Source organism: Cervus canadensis, chromosome 16, assembly GCF_019320065.1.
Source record: "Cervus canadensis isolate Bull #8, Minnesota chromosome 16, ASM1932006v1, whole genome shotgun sequence".
NCBI lineage: Eukaryota > Metazoa > Chordata > Mammalia > Artiodactyla > Cervidae > Cervus > Cervus canadensis.
Window position 1 is genome coordinate 59,902,287 of NC_057401.1, and position 21,620 is coordinate 59,923,906.

General features: G+C 46.0%; 1 protein-coding gene across 2 annotated transcripts in view; it reads left to right on the forward strand.

The window, feature by feature from the left end:
- The first annotated feature begins 3,603 nt into the window (after positions 1-3,603).
- ADAMTS16 (ADAM metallopeptidase with thrombospondin type 1 motif 16) overlaps positions 3,604-21,620 on the forward strand; it is a 184,581-nt gene continuing 166,564 nt past the window's right edge. Inside the window, exons 1-3 of one of the 2 annotated variants that reach the window (XM_043488833.1) lie at positions 3,604-4,227; positions 4,316-4,418; positions 13,597-13,922. In XM_043488833.1, coding sequence (XP_043344768.1) covers positions 4,096-4,227; positions 4,316-4,418; positions 13,597-13,922 — 561 coding nt within the window. In that variant the 5' untranslated portion in view covers positions 3,604-4,095. The remainder of the gene's footprint in view (positions 4,228-4,315; positions 4,419-13,596; positions 13,923-21,620) is intronic. The other variant, XM_043488834.1, reaches the window with a different exon arrangement.

Consider the following 21,620-nt stretch of genomic DNA (forward strand, 5'->3'; position numbering starts at 1 on the left):
AATTTGCTCTATACTCGTCTGATTCTGCCAACTGTTTTTTTTTTTTTTCTCATTTTTTCTATTTTTTAAAATAATACGCATTATTTTTCATTCACGTGCACTAAAATGCATTTAAGTTAAAGTGCTGTTAAACTTACATATCAGTTTCTACATTCCCGGCATTGTTCTAAGTTCTCTGTAAACATTCCCTTATTCTGTCCTCATACTAACCTTTTGGAGTAGGTTCTATTTTTATCATGTCCATTACACAGATGGGAAAGTGAAGTCTCCTATAGGATAGGAAACACATCTAGCATCTTATTTTGGCATTCTCCATTTTACCTGATAAATAATTTAATATGAAAATAACAATTCATTCAGTTCTTCAGTTTTCCTTTGCAGTACATGTGTACATTTAAGAGTACATGACCGAATTTTACTTCCATAACAAGATCTAAGATCTTGTTTTATAATAAGCAAATTTAATTTATCGTGTGTGCTGATTTTTTTTTATATCTTGGGTTGTCACACCTAAGCCTGATTTTTATTTTTCTGTTGCTGTTCTCTAAATATTCAAAATCTCTTTACTTTTCTAAACACCAAAAAATGTCTTTACTTTTCTCTTCCCATGTCTTATTATTTTTATCACTGGTATTTACTTTCACTTTTTCAAAAGGGATTTTACCTTAGTTCCCTGATATTCAGTTACAAAGAAAGCAGTGTATGTTAGAGTATAGTCATCTCACCTGTAGAGTAGAATTTTTATCAACCTTACTTAGACATACACACAAATATACCTTTTATTTTTCAATAATGGTTTTTGTCATTTTGTAACATCAGAGTTACCTAAACTCTATACTGACCTATCTTAACGCTAAACACCCTGCTATGCTTAGTTGCTCAGTCATGTCTGACTCTGCAACCCCACGGACTGTAGCCCACCAGGCTCCTCTGTCCGGATTCTCCAGACAAGAACACTGGAGAGGGTCGCATGCCCTCCTCCAGGGGATCTTCCCGACCCAGGGGTCAAACCCACATCTCTTACATCTCCTGTATTGACAGGTGGGCTCTTTACCACGAGCGCCACCCGGAAAGCCCAGATGGGGTACATGTCAGGTGAATTCCGGAGGCAGAGATGGAAAAAACACTGGGAATAAAAACGCTTATGTTCTAGAACGATTCAGCATACTGGGGAGGCCCAGATAACTGCCACATGTTCCAAATGTTCCAGAGCAAGGAAATCACTTGGAAGTCTTTCCAGTTAATTTTACAAAGTTGCCAAAAGTCCAGAAAACAAAACCTGAAAAGGAAGTCTGCACATGTGCGCTTCCTCACCTCCCCTTTTCTCCATTCCTGAGGGGGACCCCTGGCCCAGGGCTAAAGGACCGCCAAACACAGGCCACCCGCCTGGACAGACAAGACGACCAGCGTTCACCAGTCAGGGTACCGAGAGGTGTATGCTGGGGTCGGGCTCCTCACTGCCCAAAACCGATAAACAGGCCAGGCTGGTGGAAAGGAAAGTTTGCTCTACTTCTGATTCGGGCAACTGTAGGTGGGGTGGGGTGGACATCTGTCCAAATGCTGACTCCCCCCGCCCCCACCACCACTAGCAACCAGTGGGGCAAGAGGTTTTCTGGACAGAAGGGGACTGTGTGCAGAAACAGCACAGACAGCTCTGACAGTCATCTTGAAATTGGTCACCAGTGGTCTGATCAGCATCATCTTCATTGTTTTAGGTATAGTTAATCTTCAGCTCTGGGGTCTATTGGTTCCCATGTCTTTGAGGCCAGTTCTTGGAATTATGGCAGCTTCTGGCCAGTTATAGTCCAAGGGGTCACAGAGAGTCAGATGCCACTGAGCAACTCAGCACAGCGCAAACACAGGATTAGATCCCTGGGCAACTTGTCTCCCGTTGGGTGTAAAGCCACCACATTAACACACCGAAAGGTAACTTCATTGCTCTCAGCACTCAGGAAATTCCAAATTTGGGGAGCTCTGTGCCAGAAGTTGGAAGAGACCAAATACATACATCTTATTATAAATCACAAATGGGCTCCATGTGTTCTATGACCCTTCTCTACCCAGTCCATTCAATTCCTTTCTCTCAGCCCCCAACCTCGCCCCCAGGCCGGTGCATGCCCTTCATCTGTGTCATCTAGGATGAGCACTGGATTCAGTGAGGGGCTAAAACACCTGGAAAACCTTCATCAATGTAAAGGATATCGCTATCACTTCTTCACGACAGGAAAGATGGATTTTGGCTGTATTCCAAAAGGGGAATAAAAGAATTCCAAAAGTGAATCCTTTTTTCCTGGCCATTCTTGTTTCATTCCATCTGATGAACTTACAGAAAGAGAGCCATGGGTGTGCTCACGTGATGGTAGTTAGACTTGGAAAACCTGATGCCCTTGCATGTTACCTTTGACACAATTAGAGATAATTAGAGATCCCCCGTTTACCAAGCGAGCAACGCCCAGTCCTCAGGACAAAGGGACTCTCTGCCTCCGGCAGAACCTTTGCCAGCCCCAGTGAGCCCCAGGAGGACTGGCTGAGGTAGACACTAGTTAGGAACTTCGTGGGGGAGCAGGCGGGGAGGGGCATAAGCCCACTTCCCAGTGCAAGACTTTTTGTAGAATTTCTCCCACTTCTAAAGAGTGTTTTCAAATAAATGTATATGGGGAAGAGGGGAAAAAGAGAGCGAGAGATGGAGGCAGAGTCGGCCCTTCACAGCCCGAGGGTGCTTCGTGTCTGCCCAGCAAGCCTGCACCGCCGGGCTGCCAGAAGTCAGAGGCAGCCACGGGCTCAGGGCGAGCAGAGCAAAGGGGTCCAGAGACCACTGCCACCCATTTCCTCTCCAAAAGGTGCACAAACCGGCCAAGACGGGCTTAACTGAATGTGCGGGGCCCTGGGACCACGAAGCAGGGCACAGACTCCGGAGACCCCCGGGAAGTAAGAGGTCTAGGAGGCCAGCAGCCGTGAGCGGAACAGAGGGGTCACAGGCAGGACACGCGCCGGGGACTCGGCGCGCTCAGGCTGCAGCACGCACACAGGCACGGCGGCGGACGCGGGGGAAGGACACAGACACCAGTACTAATAATGCACATTCACATTCACGTACACCCCGCGCAGGGACGTGTGCGCTCACGTTCAAACGCACACACGTGCGTTCACACACAGGGCCATCAACAGGTGTAGAACCCGGGATGGACTGGTAGGCGGCCGGGTGGCCGCGCGTCCTCAGCCTCCTAGCGCGACTGACACTGCAGCGCAGAAACTGGCCCGGGCCCCTACCCACCCGCGAAGCCAAAGCCTCCCTTATCGGCTGCACGTAGGGCCCCAGCGGCACCGGGACAGGCGCTCGGGGCAGTCCGCGGGGGCCAGGACCCCCGGAGCCGGGAGCCCCGGCACCTCCCAGGGCCGACGGGACGGAGGCCGGAGCTTCCCCCACCCGCCGGCGGCGACGCCCGTTCGCGTCCTCTGCTCTCAGACGCGCGCATCGGCCAGAAGGTCTGGGCGCTCCTGTTTCACACCCGATGGCGCCACGGGGCGGGAGGGGAGGACCAGGGGGCGCTGTCCCGCCGCATGCCGGCTGGTGGCAGGTGTCGGCCTCCGGATGCGCACGCCCGGCTCTCGGGAGTGGGGCCCGGGAAGCGCCCAGGCGCCGCGCCACGAGGTGCGAGCCTTGTCCAGCCGCGGACTGCAGACCGGAGCGCTCCGGGCGGGTGGCCCAAAGCGGCTCACCGCCCCCGCCCCGGTCCCCCCGCCCCGGCCACCCGCGTGCCCACGAGACGGCAGGCCAGGCGCGCCGACTGGCTCCTCTCCTCGCGCCCCACCCCGCCGCGCTCCCTCCTGCCTCTCCCCGTCCCCTCCCCTCTCCTGCCCTCCCCGTCTCTCCCACGGTGCGGGCGGGCGCTCCGCCACCGCCCCCGCCGCCCCCGCGGCCGCCACTCCGCCCCCCGCGCGGCGCGGAGCCGCAGTAATAACCCCGGCGCGGGCGGCGCATCCACGGCGGGACACCGTGCTGCGCGCCGGCCGGGCTGGTCCTCGGTGCCCGCTTTGCAGGGCCGCCGGGCTGGGGAGCCTCCCGCGGCTCCGGGCCCCTCCGAGCGCCCCTGGATGGAGCCGTGCGTTCTCCCCGCGGCGGCGCCGCGCGGGCGGCGGGCGCGGGGCGCGCGGGGCGGCTGGGCCGTACGGGTCCTCGGCCGCGCGGCGCTCTGGGTGCTGCTGCTGGCGCAGGTGGGTGTGCAGGTGGGTCCCCGACGGCGGGGCCGGGGTTCCCCGGAGGCCCCCTCGCGCAGCCGAGTCTCACCGAGGTCTCGCCGCTGTTTTCCCGCAGGCACCTGCTTGCGCCGTGGGACCCGCAGCGGCCTCGCCGGAGAGCTCGAGCGTCCGGCGTCCTCCTGGACCCGCGGAGTGGCCGGGCTGGGGGGAAAAGGGCGGTAAGTCCGCGTCGGGGGGGTGGGGGATTCGAACCTTTTCCGCGTAGCAGCTTGTAAACTTCCGAAGGCTGGTTTACAAAGCGCTGCGAAGGTTCCTAACTCTGGGAATTCCAAGACGCTGCGGTGCTTCGCCAGCGAGCACCGCTGAGTCAACTTTCAGCAATATTTATATTATTTCCCAGTAAAACAGATGCTATTTACCAGCGTTATTACCATAAGCATTAGGGAAGAAAGCCAGGGAATGTATTTAGATGAAATAGAAGGGGAAAATAACCTAGGAGTTATATTAACGCAGACACCAAAGCAATTACAAAGCTTATAATGCCTTTCTCCATCCCCTCGTCCCCTCCCCACCTGTTCCCCTTCTGGCCTTTTACAACGAACGCCCTTCGCTGCCAGAAAGCTAGAAACTAGAACCACCATCTGACCCAGCAGTCCCTCTCCTGGGCATATATACCCTGCCTGCCTGCCTGCTCAGTCGTGTCCGACTCTGTGCCCCTGGTGGACTGTAGCCCGCCAGGCTCCTCCGTCCATGGGATTCTCCAGGCAAGAATACTGGAGTGGGTTGCCATTTCCTTCTCCAGGGATCTTCGCGACCCAGGGATGGAGCTCAGGTCTCCGGCATGGGCAGGTGGGTTCTTTACCACTGAGTCACCTGGGAAGCCAGAGCAGGAGACAAAAAGCAGTTTTGCTCCGTATTTACCATCTTAGCATCAAAAGGGATGCTCCTAGAGAGCTGGTGGAGTGGGTCATCGGTGTTTTGTGACGTCATAAGAGCATTGTCCAAGTCCAGTGCCTTGTTTTGACATAAAAGCAGGTCAGAATTTTGTACAGTGTGTGGTTGTACTTTCTCTCCTCACAAGTGGCATTTATTATTTCATATGTCAGGGGAGAGACCTCCCTGTCCTTACCTGCCTTAGGGTAGATGAGAAAGCAGGTGTTTAATGTCAGTTGCTAGCTGGCTTTTCCTCTGAACGCAGCCCACTGGCAGTTGCTAAATGTGAATACTTTGCATTGATTCCAAGAATAAATTGCCGTCTCAAATGTTGTTAGTGACTTATAGAGGAAGAATCAGGTTTGATTATCCCATCATATTTTTTCAGTGAACCTAAAAAAATGAGTGAATAATTCAGAACTCCTGAATGTAGCGTCTTAATAAAACTCCATAAAGGCAATCACTGAATTACATGCATTTACTATTCAGATTCCTCCTGTAAGAGTCTGTAAAGTGATAAATGAAATGTGGGAACGTAGGACCTTTTCCGAATCCACCAGAGGGCGCTAGATGTAAATGATAGAAAACATTTTTGTATTTGCCAAAGAGTTCTTTCAAGCTCACCTTTTTGGGCTTGTCCTTGTCCTTAGTGTTTCTCTTACCTTTCCTTCTAGTATGCAACGACTTATACTGTAGTTAGTCGTCTTTCCCCACTTAAAAAGAAAGATTTTTTTTGAAAATTCTAGCTTTCTAGAATCATGAGAACTCCTGAAGATCTCAGGAGAATTTTCAGAGTGTTTCCTAACATTTACGGGGTTTTCTGGGAGGTAAGAGCTTTAGAGTTAGAGAATCGCTTCCAGGAGGAGAACCCAAGACGTCCTGCCCAAGTGGGCCCTTCTCCCTGGAGGAGCGCCCTGCGAACTGGACTCCAGCCTGGGGGGCACGTGGCTCTGACCGCTTGACTCCTCAGCTGGGGTCACAAGCCCGGAGTTCCCAAAACAACCCATTAGCTGGCTTGGTCAGAACCTCATGGGGAGGGTGGGAGCCATCGTCAGTGAGGCTCCAGCCCAGTGGACATGCCACCCCCTCGTCTCCCACTGTGTAGGTTTTTAAGTCCTCAGTTGTAGATGGCTGAATTGAGAGAGTGAGTTTCAGTAGAAAGTTTCCACAAGATCAGAGAAAGACTCCTTGTGCTCAGCAGTGACCTCTTTCAACCTAGGATGGCAGAGATGGGATAGACTTTATGTGATGCTGGGGTTTGTTGACTGCTAGATGTCTGGGACGCCTTCAAAGCCCGGTGGCTCAGATGGTAAAGAATCTGCCTGCAATGCAGGAGAGCTGGGTTTGATCCCTGGGTCAGGAAGATGCCTTGGAGAACAGAATGGCAACCCACTCCAGTGTTCTTGCCCGGAGAATCCCATGGACTGACTGGCTATAGTCCGTGGCTTCGCGAAGAGTCGGACATGACTGAGTGACTAATACTTTCTTTTCTTTCAAAACCCACAGTTGGCTTTGAAATAGCTCATTTGGCCAAAAGGTGTGTTTAACACATATTTTTAACCTCTGTAGCCAATGTTCCTGGGTGTCTGGAGTAATTATGCAGTTAGAAGAGGACTCCATATATTCTGTGAGCAACAGTAGATAAGTTCATTGAAATCAATTCTATTTTCAGACATTCGGTGCACCCATTTCCTTTTGGCTGATTCAGCATTGCTTTTCCTTAAGAGGAGACTTGAATGCTTTTTCTACAAATTAACCTTTGTCATAATAATAGCAGGTCTTTTTCAGAGCAAAGACAACAGCCATTCCTTTCTCCATGGGGTCTTCCTGGCAGAGGGATTGAAGCCAGGTCTCCTGCACTGTGGGCAGATTCTTTACCATCTGAACCACCAGGAAATCCCCAAAGATATAGCTTGTTATTAATAACTTTTCAAAATCTAGAGTAAGCTAAGCTTCCAGGTCAAGGGTGGGAAGTTTTTAGAATTTTGTTTTGTTGAACAAGAGAGACCTGTGCCTGTGTGTGCGCATTCATAGTTCATATTGATTTATAGTCACACATTCACATAACATGAGACAGGGCAGGTTGGCCCAGTGGTGTGCTGGTAACTGTTTAACAACAGATTCTTGGAGGCTCTGGTTTGTCAGGTTTGCTGGTTCCCATGGGCCAAGTGCTCCCGCCGTGGCTGATGACAAGCTATGGGTGTGATGCACGGAACATGCAGTTAGGACTCAATGAGCAAAATCCGTTCTCCAAAGCTGGTACCGGGTGGACCGTGTACACTCACAGGTGGTCCACAGATCATGCACTCAGTCTGAAACTGGAGTCTCCCAGGACTTGGTGTTTAGTCAAAAACAGCTCTTGAAATCGAGTTGATCAGGGTGCCGACTGCAGCAGCCGTGTGTGGATTTCTTCTCCTTTAAAACGCCTTGGTAGGGCTGAGGTCTTATTTCAGGGATTCTAAAGGATTAGGAAGCTCACTAATTTTGTTTTTTTCTTGATTTCACAAGCCAGTAGTTTGGGGGATTATAATTTTAAACCTTAAGCTTGAGAGTTAGTTTGAAATTGTCATTTTACACCAACGATATATTACCTTCTCTCGGAGTAGTGGTAGGTGCACGGGGGGAGAAGTTCTGCTTACTTTGTTCATTCATGAAATTCTTTAGCTATGAGCCTCTTCACGGTCATCTACACAGAACTGACAGTGCGTATTTGACGCGGAGGACTGCTGCTTGATAAGAGGAGTCAGGGTTTCTCCACCTTGGAGATGCTCTAAATCTTTCGCTGTGGCAGCCTGTCCTATGCGTGGAAAAATATGTACCAACCTTGCTGGACTCACCCACTGTATCCCCACTGCCATCTCCTTCTGCTTTGTGAAAACCAAAGTGTCCCCAGAAGTCCCCAGCATCTCCTGGGGGCGGGGCGGGGGTAGCACCCCTGCCGAGAGCCACTGGACTCAGACTTCACTCCTGTTCCCCTTCATCCCCGGAAGGGACTGTGATTGGTGACCGTGAGCGGCTCCGCGGTGGTTGGAGCCAGTGTACTGCGTGAGCACACGCTGGGTCTCCAGAGCCGACCCTTAACCTCATCAGGAATTTTGTGAGCTGGTTGGTTGAAAATCAAAAGAAACTTGCAGGGAAATCATTCATGTTCAAAAGAAGATTAGGACTTCTCTGGGGCACTAGTGGTTAGCTTCTACTGCAGGGGCTTGAGTTCGATCCCGGGTCCTGAGATCCCGGGTACTGAGATCCAGAAAATAGATAAATGAAGTAACATAAAATTTAAAAAAATAACAAAACTAAAACTGAAAACTTGTCACTTCACAATTCTTTAAAAGTTTCGCTGTTATTTCTCCTCTTGACGGTGTTTGCCTGTGTTGCCTCTGAGTAGTGCCTTACCATCCCCACCTTCTCTGGGTGGCATCACTGGTTCAGTGAACTTGGGTGAACTCTGGGAGATGGTGAGGGGCTGGGAGGCCAGGCGTGCTGCAGTTCATAGGATCGCAAAGACTCAGATATGATTTAGCAGCTGAATGACAGCAACATCGCCTCTGTATGGTGGAAATACTTTCTAAAGGTGTGCTACCATGCAAACCTCTGAGCTCCACGTTCAGTGATGTCACATGGGTAATTGACATAAGCCTCGGTGGGAGTATCTATACCACGGGAATTGGCAAATGCTTTCCACCAGGCCTTCCCCCCCACCCCACCCCCATCATAGCTGGTTGTGAACGATGTATCAGCAGAATGCTGTGTGTGTTTCTGTAAAAGAGGCTTAAAAGTTACTTTGAAAAAGAATTGTGATAGGTCCCCCTTCCCCATAAAGGATAAAGATTGTATGTCCTCCAAAGTGAGGGTCAGAAGAATATGACTTTATGTCATCTGGGAACAATCTGATTTTTTGAATGGTAATCATCTTTTTATGTGCAATAAATCTGCTCGTTACCAGGGTTTGGAATGGTCCCCAGGCTTTGTCCTCATTCCAGAGCCGCTGTCGGGATGGAAACAGGCGGGTGTGAGGTGGAGACTCCCCGAGGGCTCATAGGGCAGGAAGAAAGGTGTTAACACAACCACGTCACACTAGCTTGCCCCCTGAGTCCAGAAAGCTGGATGAGGAAGGGGGCTGGGGGAAACGCAGCTACATGAGCAAGAGCTTTTCCCTGTTTTTAGGAGTGGCAAGGGACAGACTTCTTTTTTATACATTCCATGGGGTTCTCATGGCAAGTTTACTGGGTTGGTTTGCCATTCCCTCCTCCAGTGGACAGTGTATTAAAAAGCAAAGCTGTCACTTTGCCCGACAAAGGTCCATACAGTCAAGGCTATGGTCTTTCCAGTAGTCATGTATGGATGTGAGAGCTGGACCATAAAGAAATCTGAGCACTGAAAAATTGATGCTTTTGAACTGTGGTGTTGGAGAAGACTCTTGAGAGTCCCTTGGACTGCAAGGAGATCCGACCAGTCCATCCTTAAGGAAATCAACCCTGAATACTCATGGAAGGATTGATGCTGAAGCTGAAATTCCAATACTTTGGCCGCCTGATGCGAAGAACTAACTCATTAGGAAAGACCCTGATGCTGGGCAAGATTGAAGGCGGGAGGAGAGGGGTGACAGAGGATGAGATGGTTGGATGGCATCATGCTTCAGTGGACATGAGCTTTGGCAAACTCGGGAGATGGGGAGTGACAGGGAGGTGTGGCATGCTGCAGTTCATGGGGTCGCAGGCGGACACGACTTGGTGACTGTGATCACACACTTACACCAGGATATTAATGCCTAATTTGTTTCCTCCCCTTTTAAAATTATTGCATAGAATTTAAGCAGGTTTGTTTTACTTTCTTGTTTTCCTAAGTAAAATATGAAATAATCACAGTGCATTTTCCCTTACTAGACACCAGGGCCCTGCTTTGATACATATTGCAAAGTTTGGTTGTCCAGTTGCCAGCCAGCACCTGGACGAAGGGCCAGAGCACCGAGTAGCCCTCCAGGGGTTGACGTCAAAGCCCTTGACCCGAGGAAGCAGGAAGTCTGGGCTCAAATAGGCCATGGCCAAGCCTTCGGTTATGGGCTGGGCACCAGGCCTCTGCCCCTCACCTTGCTGAAGAACTCATCACCAGGGGCTCTGGGCAGCCCTTACCATCCCCACCTTCTCTGCCTCTCCCAAAGCAAACACTTGCTTCTATGATCATCCACTGGCTGCTACCCAGTCTCTGTGGTCCAGTGTAACCCTTCAGATACCTGCCAGGACGGCCCAGGGACTTGTGGGCAAGTGCCTTTACCAAAAGAGCTTTGGTTGTAAAGGAAAATTTCTTTATCCAGAAAAAGGATTACTCAAGCACTGTTCCCATGTGTGTGTGGGGGGGTGCTCACTGTGTCCGACTCTTTCATGACCCCATGGACTGTAGCCCTCCAGGCTCCTCTGTCCATGGGGTTTTCCAGGCAAGGATACTGAAGTGGGTTGCCATTTCTGCCTCCAGGAGATCTTCTTGACTCAGGGATTGAACCCGTGTCTCTTGCATTGCAGGCCAGTTCTTGACCACTAGTGCCACCTAGCTAGCGGTTGTTCAGTCTCTCAGTTGTGTCTGACTCTTTGGGACGCCCATGGACTGCAGCATGCCAGGATCCCCTGCCCTTCACCATCTCCCAGAGCTTGCTCAAACTCATGTCCATTGAGTCGGTGATGCCATCTCACCCTCTGTCGTCCCCTTCTCTTGCCTCCAATCTTTCCCAGCATTGGGGTCCTTTCTAATGAGTTGGCTCTTCACCTCAGGTGGCCAAAGGATTGTAGTTTCAGCTTCAGTCCTTCCAATGAAGTCAGGGTTGATTTCCTTTAGGATTGACTGGTTTGATCTCCTTATAGTCCAGGGCACTCCCAAGGGTATTTTCCAACACCACAGTTCAAAAGCATCAGTTCTTCGGTTCTCAGCTTTCTTTATGGTCCAACTTTCACATCTATATATGACTACTGGAAAAAGCGTAGCTTTGACTAGACAGACCTTTGTTGGCAAAGTAATAGCTCTGCTTTTTAATATGCTGTATAGGTTTGTCATAACTTTTCATCCAAGGAGCAAGCATCTTTTAATTTCATGGCTGCAGTCACGATCTCCAGTGATTTTGGAATCCAAGAAAGCAAAGTCAGCCACTGTTTCCATTGTTTCCCCATCTATTTGCCATGAAGTGATTGGACCAGATGCCATGATCTTAGTTTTTTGAATGTTGAGTTTTAAGCCAGCTTTTTCACTCTCCTCTTTCACCTTCATCAAGAGGCTCTTTAGTTCTTCTTCTCTTTCTGCCACAAGGGTGGTGTCATCTGCATATCTGAGGTTATTGATAATTTATCCCAACAATCTTGATTCTAGCTTGTCCTTCATCCACCCTGGAATTTCACATGATGTACTTTGCATAGAAGTTGAATAAACAGGATGACAATATACAGCTTTGACATACTCCTTTCCCAATTTGGAACCAGTCTGTTGTTCCATGTCTGGTTCTAGCTGTTGCTTCTTGACCTGCATACAGGTTTCTCAGGAGGTAGGTAAGGTGGTCTGGTATTCGCATCTCTTTAAGAATTTGCTGCAGTTTATTGTGATCCACACAGTCAAAGCCTTAAGTATAGTCAATGAAACAGAAGTAGATGTTTTTCTGGAACTCTTTTGCTTTTTCTGTGATCCAACAGATGCTGGCAATTTGATCTCTGGTTCCTCTGCCTTTTCTAAATCCAGCTTGAACATTTGGAAGTTCTCAGTTCACATATTGCTGAAGCCTGGCTTGGAGAATTTTGAGCATTACTTTACTAGCATGCGAGATGAGTGCAATTGTGTGGTAGTTTGAGCATTCTTTGGCATTGCCTTTCTTTGGGATTGGAATGAATACTGGCCTTTTCCAGTCCTGTGGTCACTGCTGTGTTTTCCAAATTTGCTGGCATATTGAGTGCAGCACTTTCACAGCATCATCTTTTAGCATTTGAAATAGCTCAGCTGAAATTCCATCACCTCCACTAGCTTTGTTCTTAGTGATGCTTCCTAAGGTCGGCTTAATTTTGCACTCCAGGATTTCTGGCTCTAGGTGAGTGATCACACCGTGATCACATCATGGTTATCTGGGTCATTAATATCTTTTTTTAATAGTTCTTCTTTACCAAAGGCATTGATCACTGCCTTCCTGAGTGATCAATGCAAAGAAATAAGGGAAAGCAATAGAATGGAAAAGATTAGAGAGCTCTTCAAGAAAATTAGAGATACTAAGGAGCATTTCATGTAATGATGGGTACAATAAAGGACAGAAATGGTATGGACCGAACAGAAACAGAAGATATTAAGAAGAGGTTGCAAGAATACACAGAAGAACCTAGCTAGTACTGTTCACCAAATGACCAAATACCACTTCTGTAGGAAGCCTGGTGGACTATAGTCCAAGCGGCCACCAAGAGTTGGACAGGAATGAGCATGTCTGACTTTGGCAAATCTACCTTCACATGGTCTAAAAGCCCAGGTTCAAGCTTAGAGCATGGCAGTGCAGGAAGATACGACCCCTGGTGTGAAGCCCACCCCGTGTCTGTGGTCCACATTCTGTCCCACTGCCCAGAAACAACCTCTCCCTGACCTTTCAGTGGCAGAGATGATGTTTAATGGTGGGGATGAAAGAGAGAATTCTGATCTGAGCAGTGAAAAATAAGCAATGCTTGTTTTTATCTTTCTGACTTACTTCATTCTGTATAACAGGCTTTAGGTTCATCCACCTCACGAGAACTGACTCAAGTATCTCCCTTTTTATAGCTGAGCAATATCCCATTGTATGTATATATACCATATCTTCTTTATCCATTCATCTGTCGATGGACTTCCAGGTTGCTTCCATGTCCTGGCTATTGTAAATAGTGCTGCAGTGAACACTGGGATAGAAGATCCCCCAGAGAAGGGAATGGCTACCCACTCCAGTATTCTTGCCTGGAGAATCCCATGGACAGACGAGTCTGGTGGGTCTACAGTCCATGGGGTCGCAAAGAGTTGGACATGAGTCTTGTTAACTGTTTTCTGAAAAATTATCAGTATTTTTAAGCTAAAATTTCTTATCAGTGGAGTGAAGATGTTGGTAAAAGACATCTGAATGAATGTTTAAAGCTATAAAAATGATTACTTATTATAATTACTCTAGTGATTCAAAAAGCCCATTCTTAGCTTCATTTGGTTTGTATTCTTTCTCCTAGTGATTGTTAGTAATAGCAATTGCTGGATTGGTAATATCACATTATAGGGACAACAGTGACTTCCACAAAGGCGCCTGTTTAAGATTTCCCCTTTAAACTCTGATTTTATGCATTCAGTTTTGATTTGAACAGGTGGGAGTTGACATTTCCACCATCTTTTTGCTGGGTGAAAATATCATCCAGTGTAAATTATATTTGAAGACTTCCTGATCCTTTTCGGAACTTTGCAATTACTCAGCCACACATCCTCTCTTGATTTCAGACTATGAGCTGGTGTCTCCCTACGAGGTTGACCACAAGGGCAACTACGTGTCCCACGAAATCACGCACCCCCAGAGGAGGAAAAGGGCTCTGGCCCAGCTCGGAGATGACTCTCTGCACCTTCGGCTGAAAGGCTTCAGGCATGACTTCCATCTGGATCTGAAAGCCTCCAGCAAGCTGGTGGCGCCTGGATTTCTCATCCAGACTTTGGGAAAGAGGGGCACGAAATCGGTGCAGGCTTTCCCACCCGAGGACTTCTGTTTTTATCAAGGCTCCTTGCGATCCCACAAAAATTCCTCAGTGGCTCTTTCGACCTGCAGAGGATTGGTGAGTACAGCTCATGCCGCTGGTCATGAAGTCATGGGGACATGGAAAAGGGGACAAGTGACAAGATTTGCCTTGTACTTTGGGTTGTTCTTCCACCATTGCAGTACAGACTTCTTTGATTTGTCAAAGCAGGAGGAAAAACTGCCAAGTGGTACTTTCTAAAGTATGCTGGGTTGCTTCCTTTCCCCGCTTGAAAGCAGCTTGAAGGCCCTGACTTCTGTCGTTGTTGTTCTGCAGTGAGTGAGGCAGAGCACTGAGCTTGAAAACTGTACGTAAGAACGTATGGCCAAGTCTGAAGGCTGTGACTTCTTTGGGGTTATTGGTTCTGACTTATTGGTTCCTTAAACATGCTGGTCACTTAGTAGCACTGGAAGAATGTCTTAATTTTGAATAGAACAATAGTATTCAACTGATTGGCCATGTGGATATTTGATCTAGTGCTTAAAAGTGCCTTATTTCTGCCATTCTGATGTTGGTGATGTATTTACAGATTTGAGCATTCATTTCAAACATAGTGATGAGTCCATGGCAGGCCAGTGCTGGTCTTACTGGGCTAGAGATGCTACTGGTGTTTTCTTCTTGTCCTTAATATCTGAGCTACCAGGGAAGCCTAATATCTAAATTAGACATTAAACATCTTTGATACTGTAGGTGGTCCTCTTTGCTCCAAACCCAGAGTTAGGAGCATCAGGTCAACTTGAAAAGGTACGTGAATCCCTCAGGCTGACATAAGCTGAAATCTTAATGGCTTGCCTTTTATTTTTCTTAACATATTTCCATTTTAGAAGACAAAAGCTTAGAAGATGCTTAAATTCTTGGACACAAGCTAATTAGTCAGACACAGATCAGGGAAACATGACAGAAGTAGCAAGCTGAAAAAAATGTGTGGTCGAAGCAATAAGGTCTTGATCGTGTTTGGCAACCAGATTTTTGAACATTTCTTACATCTCCAGGAAATCATCTAAGCCTGTCTTATTCCTTTCCCTGTTTGGAAAGAGAATTCAGACTCTACATCTTGTAAGGATTTTGTGTGCATGTACATGAATACTAGATGCTGAAGGGGCATTCATAAATAATTCCTTGAAATACTAAATATGTGAAAATGCTATGTTCTATGAAATTTTTTTAAAAAAATTAGCATTCTGCTTTTTAGGGAGATTTTGGTGTGGTCTGGCCTCATGACTACTATCTTTGGAAAGGCTTTTGGTTTGAGAACGGATACAGTGGGGAATTGTCAAGGGTAGGATGACGGTGATTTGGCACACTTGTTAAGTGTGAAGATGGTGTGGTCATTTTCTTCCATTGTTCTCTCGAGAAGCATAGACCTTCCTTAATGAAAGAGCTATAACTCTTCATGTAAGGCTCTAAAGGAAGATTCCTTGGCTTTCTTCAGCAAAGGCTCAGACCAGAAATGGGAGCCATCTTTGCGGTAGGGAGGTGAGCCATGCCCTTCACAGCACCCTTGAATTTGTTTGTGGAGGCTGAATAAGGCGCTTGCTCCCTACTAACCCAGCAGGGGCACAGGCTCATGGATGCCCCGGGTCTTGTGAGCCAAGGCTTTTCCATGATGGCTGAGCTATGCCCTGGAGTCTGTCCCGTGAATCGAGTTGGTTGGCAGCAGCTTGAGATTTCTGGCTCTCTTTGAACTCAATGGGAGTTAACACCAAAAGCTGTAAATGATAGCTATATGAAAGATAAAGTGAAAGAAACCGAAAAAAGACTCCTCTGCATAATAAACGTTGGAATTTAATATTTTGGTGACTGAAATAGAAAGCTGTGTGCTTTTACTATTAATCTTCCAAATACCTTAATGCCAATTGAAGTGGTATTTTGTCCATAGAGGGTCACTGCATACATGACCTCAATTAGACTTATGAGTGTGCATTTCAGGGGCATTTACCATATGATAGGACAAATCAAAGGCATTTTAGGGAAGAAAAAAGGAGGGTTAAGAAGTCCTCTGTCTTTAGTCAGATAATAAACTTATTGAATGGAGATACCGCACAAATTGCTGCCAAGTCTGTGATATCCTTCCTTGATTGATGGTTACCCCATCCCTCCTCTTTCAAATCTGTTAACACATGAAGAAAAATAGCATACCTTTTACATTACATGATGGTGCCTTTTTGTTATTATTGTTATTCTTGGTTCTTTCGGGTTCTAATTAAAGGTCCAGGTGGATATCAGTTAAGCCCTTTTTTACTGGGTTTCTAGATAACGCAGCGATCTGATGGGAATCAGGAGTGTGGTTCTGATTTATAGTAAGTACGTATTCTTAAAGAAGAAAGACGAAACCAAAATGAACATTTTGTTTTTAATTGTCTGTGAATAGTGAATGTGCTTCAGAAGTGTGCCTTGCCAGAGCCTATCAGAGTTGGGTCCAAGGAGTGCATTGTCTGATGAGAGAATTGGGGGATAGTTAATTTGCTGTAGAGTGATAAAATAAGGACAGATATGGGTGTTAGGAGAACTGAAATGAAGACACCTAGCTCTATGCTGGTGAGGGGCAGCAGTGCCAGGGTAGTCTTCTGGAGGAAATATTGTGCGAGCTGAATCCTTATTGTAGAAATGAAGTGTGATGCTTGTGAATGGAGGAGTAACAAGCAGTCTGAGGGAAGATCGTGAACATCAGTCAAGCTCACGGATCCTTGGTAACACCATCAATGAGTATTTGGAGTTAATATTTGTATATGAAGCCCAAGTATAGTAACTGAATAAGATCTGTAAGCCTTAAAATGATTTCTAGTATCATTCTGGTGTTGCCAAGCATATATTGACTCATTTTGCTAAATAAGGTTAATTAAAAAAAATAGTATCTGCTGTACTTAATGTCTCTACCAAATGATATCAGAAAACTGTTCAGATTACTAATCACACCCACATAACTGTGTGTTACACAGTAGGTGCTCTTCAATACTTGTTAAATAATGGATAGAATTTTGGGGCTAATTGCAGTATAAGAAACAATGATGACCGTGACAGTAGCAGAAGGAACAATAATTACTTATTGAATGTCTTTGCCAAAGACTTGCCTAATAGCTTCCCATTTACTATCTCAATTAGCCTAATGATAACTCTAAGAGATAGGTACTATCTGTAACACCTTTATTAAGATATCATTTATATGCCAATAGAGTTTCATCCTTTGAAAATGTATAGTTTGATGTTTTTTAGTATTTTCCCTGACTTGTGTAGACATCACCACAATCTGAGACATTTACATCATCCCAGAAATAAATTTTGTATAGTCCAGTCCCTCTCATTTCTCTGAAACCTTCATCAGTCAGTCGTAGGCACCAATTAATCTAACATTCTGTGTTTATAGATTAGCCTGCTCTGGACATTTCTGATAAATGGAGGCATAAGATATGTGGTCTTTTGTGACTAACTTCTTTCATCTAGTATACAGTATTCAAGGTTCATCCATGTTGTAACATGTTTAAAGGCTTCATTATTTTTGTTGGTAAATAATCCTTTGTATACATATGCCACTTTTTATTTTGATGTCTATCAGTTGATAGGCATTGTTTGTATTTTCTTTGGTTTTGTGAATGGTGTTGCTATAAACACTCGTGTACAAGCTTTTGCTTAGACATAAGTTTTCATCTCTTGAGTATGTACCTGGAAGTGCAATTGCTAGATCACATGGGAATTCTGCGCTTAATATTTTAGCAGATTCTGAACCATTTTTCACAGTAGCTGCACCATTTTGCATCTGTCCAGCAATGTATAAGTGTTCCAGTTTCTCCACATTATGGAAAATGTTTATTCGTGTCCATCTTTTCTTCTTAGAGACATCCGAGTGGATATGAAGTGGTATCTTGCTGTGGTTTTGATTTGCTAGGTAGAGAGTATCACTTGACAGTTTTTGCTTTTTGTTGTTTGTTGTGTGTTTTTCCATCAGCATTTGAATATTCCATCCTACTGCCATCTGGCTGTCGTTGTTTCTGTTAAGAAGTCTTCTGTTTATCTCATCGTAGTTTTGTTATTCATAAAGCATTGGAGTTTTTGCTCTTGTTGCTGCTCTCAATGGGTCTTTGCCTTTCAACATTATTACTATGCTGTGTATAGATGTGCGTATGGTTGAGTTTATCCTTCTCAAAATTATATGAACTCCCTGAATATTCATACTAATATTTTTCCTCAATTTGAAAAGTATTTGACCATTGTTTGCTCAACTATGTTTTTCTGCTCCTTTCTTTCCTCTCCTTTGGAACTCTTGCTCTTCATATATTGGTGTGTTTAATGATGTAGCACTTTTCCCTGAGGTTCCACTCATTTTTCTTCATTCATTTTCCTCTGTGCTCCTCAGATGTGTAATCTTGATTGACTGATCACCAAGCTTACTGATTCTCTGCTAGCAGTTCAAATCTATTGTTAAGCTTCTGTAGTAAAATTTTTATTTGGATAGTGTACTTTTAAACTTCAATTTGCTTCTTTTTATAATTTCTTTTATTCTGTATTTTATGAGATGTTGCTATTAGGCCTTGCTTTAATACTTTTGACATGGTTTCCTTTGGTTCTTTAAACATATTTATAACAGTGGCTTTGGAGTGTTTGTCTACTAAGTTAAACACCTAGATCCCCTTAGAAGCAGTTTCCATTTCTTCTTTCTTTTCCTGTGTATGGGTCACACTTTTCTGTTTATTTTTGTGTCTCATAATTTCTTTGCTGAATACTGAGCATTATAGATAATATATTTTAGCAACTCTCAGTATTCTGAGACTGACCATATGCCACCACTCAAGTGATTGTTGCTGTTGCTTTCTTTCTTACTTGTTTAGTGACGAGCAGTGAAGTCTGTTTTCTTTGCAACATGCAGCCTGCAGTGTGGCTTCTCAGAGAGCGCAGAGTTAGGGCATGTGCACAATCTTTCTGAAAGCCTGTGCTAATCTGCCTCTATTGGTATCACACCCAGCTCTTAGCCTACATTAACTGCTAGGTGATTTTTTTGCATTCTTTTTGATAGCGTGCTTGGTCTTGAATTGCTCCACAGTCTAATTAGATTATAGAAGAGCTTTGCAGGACTAGGATGTGGCCAGTTACTGAGATTACTCCAACAGTAAGAAGAATCCTCTTGTCTTTTTCCCTGAATCTCTGCTAAACTTCCAGTTGGGGTACTGTTTCATTTATTGGTATGTGTACCGTGGAGCAATCAGCTTTCTCTTAATTACATGCAACAAGAATACCCATTATTTTTTATAATGCTGTTAGGCATAACTTGCACACAGTCTGTTCCAAATAGAATCATTCCTTTAAAGTGAGCTTCTTGTTCCTAGAACTTGTTTTTCCTCCTGGGAAAAATCTGTGTGCCTGTAAAGGAGCTGGAACTGATATATCCTTCTCCTTCCAAAGTGACACTCCTGTCTCTGAGTGGAGCTCTGGATGCTACTAGTAGCTCCCAGTTGTCTCTACTTTCGTTCCCAGCTTGAAACCCCTACTTTACAAAGATTTCAGGTTGGAGGTATTCCAGGATCTGTTATTCTCAGCCTGCTGAGCCTAGCATAGAGCTTCCATCCTGTGATCAGGGGTTTCTTCAGTTCAGTGGCTCAGTCATGTCCAACTCTTTGCGACCCCGCGGGGCACAGCATACCAGGCTTCCCTGTCTCGGGGAGTGGTGGGGATTGGTTAGCACAAGGCAAATCAGCTTGCATGCCCATGCCTGTCCTTAATAGAGTTTCTGCAATATAGAACTGTGGTGGTGGGGGCCTCCCTAGCATTCCAGTGGTTAAGACTCCACACTTATAATACAAAGGACAGAGATCTGATCCCTGGTTGGGAAACTAAGATTCCACATGCCATGTGGTATGGCCAAATATATATACATATACATATATATACATGTCAACACACACACACACTCACACACACACACACTCTCACACACACTCACACACACACACACACACACACACACTCACATTGTTGTTGTTCAGCCATTCAGTTGTGTCCAACTGCTTGCAACCCCATGAACTGCAGCACGCCAGGCCTCCCTCTCCCTCACCATCTCCCAGGGCTTACTCAAACTCATGTCCATTGAGTCAGTGAGGTCATCCAATCATCTCATCCATTCTGTATCCTTCTTCTGCCTTCAATCTTTCCCAGCATCAGAGTCTTTTCAAATGAGTCAGGTCTTCACATCAGGTGGCCAAAGGATTGGAGATTCAGCTTCAGCATCAGGCCTTCCATTGAGTATTCAGAGTTGATTTCCTTTGAAATTGGCTGGTTTGATCTCCTTGCTGCCCAAGGGACTCACAAGAGTCTTCTCCAACACCACAATTCAAAAGCATCAATTCTTTGGCATTCAACTTTCTTTATGGTCGAGCTCTCACATCCATAGATGACTACTGGGAAAACCATAGCTTTGACTATACAGACCTTTGTTGGCAAACTAATGTCTCTGCTTTTTAATATGCTGTCTAGGTATGGCATAGCTTTTCTTCCAAGGAGCAAGGTTTTGTTTGTGCCCAACAAGACCCTGATGCTGAGAAAGAATGAAGGCAGGAGGAGAAAGGGACGACAGTGGATGAGATGGTTGAATGGCATCATCGACTCAATGGACATGAGTTTGGGTAAAATCCAGGAGTTGATGATGGACAGGGAGACCTGGCATGCTGCAGTCCATGGGGTCACAAAGAGTCAGACACGACTGAGTGACTGAACTGAACTGAACTGAACCAAGAGTCTGTTTCCCCAGTCCTGTGGAAGCTCTGTAATTAAGTCCCACTGGCCTTCAAAGTCACATTCCCTGGGGGTTCTCACTGCCTTTGATGGATCCCCAGGTTGGGAAGTGTGTTGTGGGCCCTTGAACTTTTGCAACATTGCGAGAACTTCCTTGGTATAATTGTTCTCCAGTTTGTGGGTTGCCTGCCTGGTGGCTGTGGTGGGGCTCACACGCCATGCCTCCCGGGTCTGCTGCAGCCACAGCGCCTGTCCTGGTGGCAGGCCACTGCTGACACGTGCCTCTGAAGGAGACACTCAAACACTCCTCACAGGCTGGTCTGGCTCAGTCTCTGCGGGGTCCCTGGATCCTGGTGGGCACAAGGTTTTGTTTGAGCCCTTTGAGCATCTCTGGTGGATATGGGGTTTGATTGTACATGCAACTTCATCCCTCCTACTGTCTTTTGGGGGCTTCTCCTTGCCCTTGGACATGGGATATCATATATATATATATATATATATATATATATATATATATATAAACCAAGGGGATAAGAGGTGTTGGTGCCTTGTTTCTCCTGAGTTGTTTTTTTTTTTTTTCTGGTCCCTTCACTTTATTTTTTTTTTCATTTATTTTTATTAGTTGGAGGCTAATTACTTTACAATATTGTAGTGGTTTTTGTCATACATTGACATGAATCAGCCATGGATTTACATGTATTCCCCATCCTGATCCCCCCTCCCACCTCACTCTCCACCCAATTTCTCTGGGTCTTCCCAGTGCACCAGGCCGAGCACTTGTCTCATGATCTGTTTCACCCTAGATAGTATACATGTTTCGATGCTGTTCTCTCGAAACATCCCAAAGATGGTAACAATAACCCTATATGCAAAACAGAAAAAGAGACACAGATGTACAGAACAGAATTTTGGACTCTGTGGGAGAAGGCGAGGGTGGGATGTTTCTCCTGACTTTAAAATATAGCCCTAGATTGGGTGTTAGGCCACAGGAAGCATGGTCACATTGAGCAGGGGAAA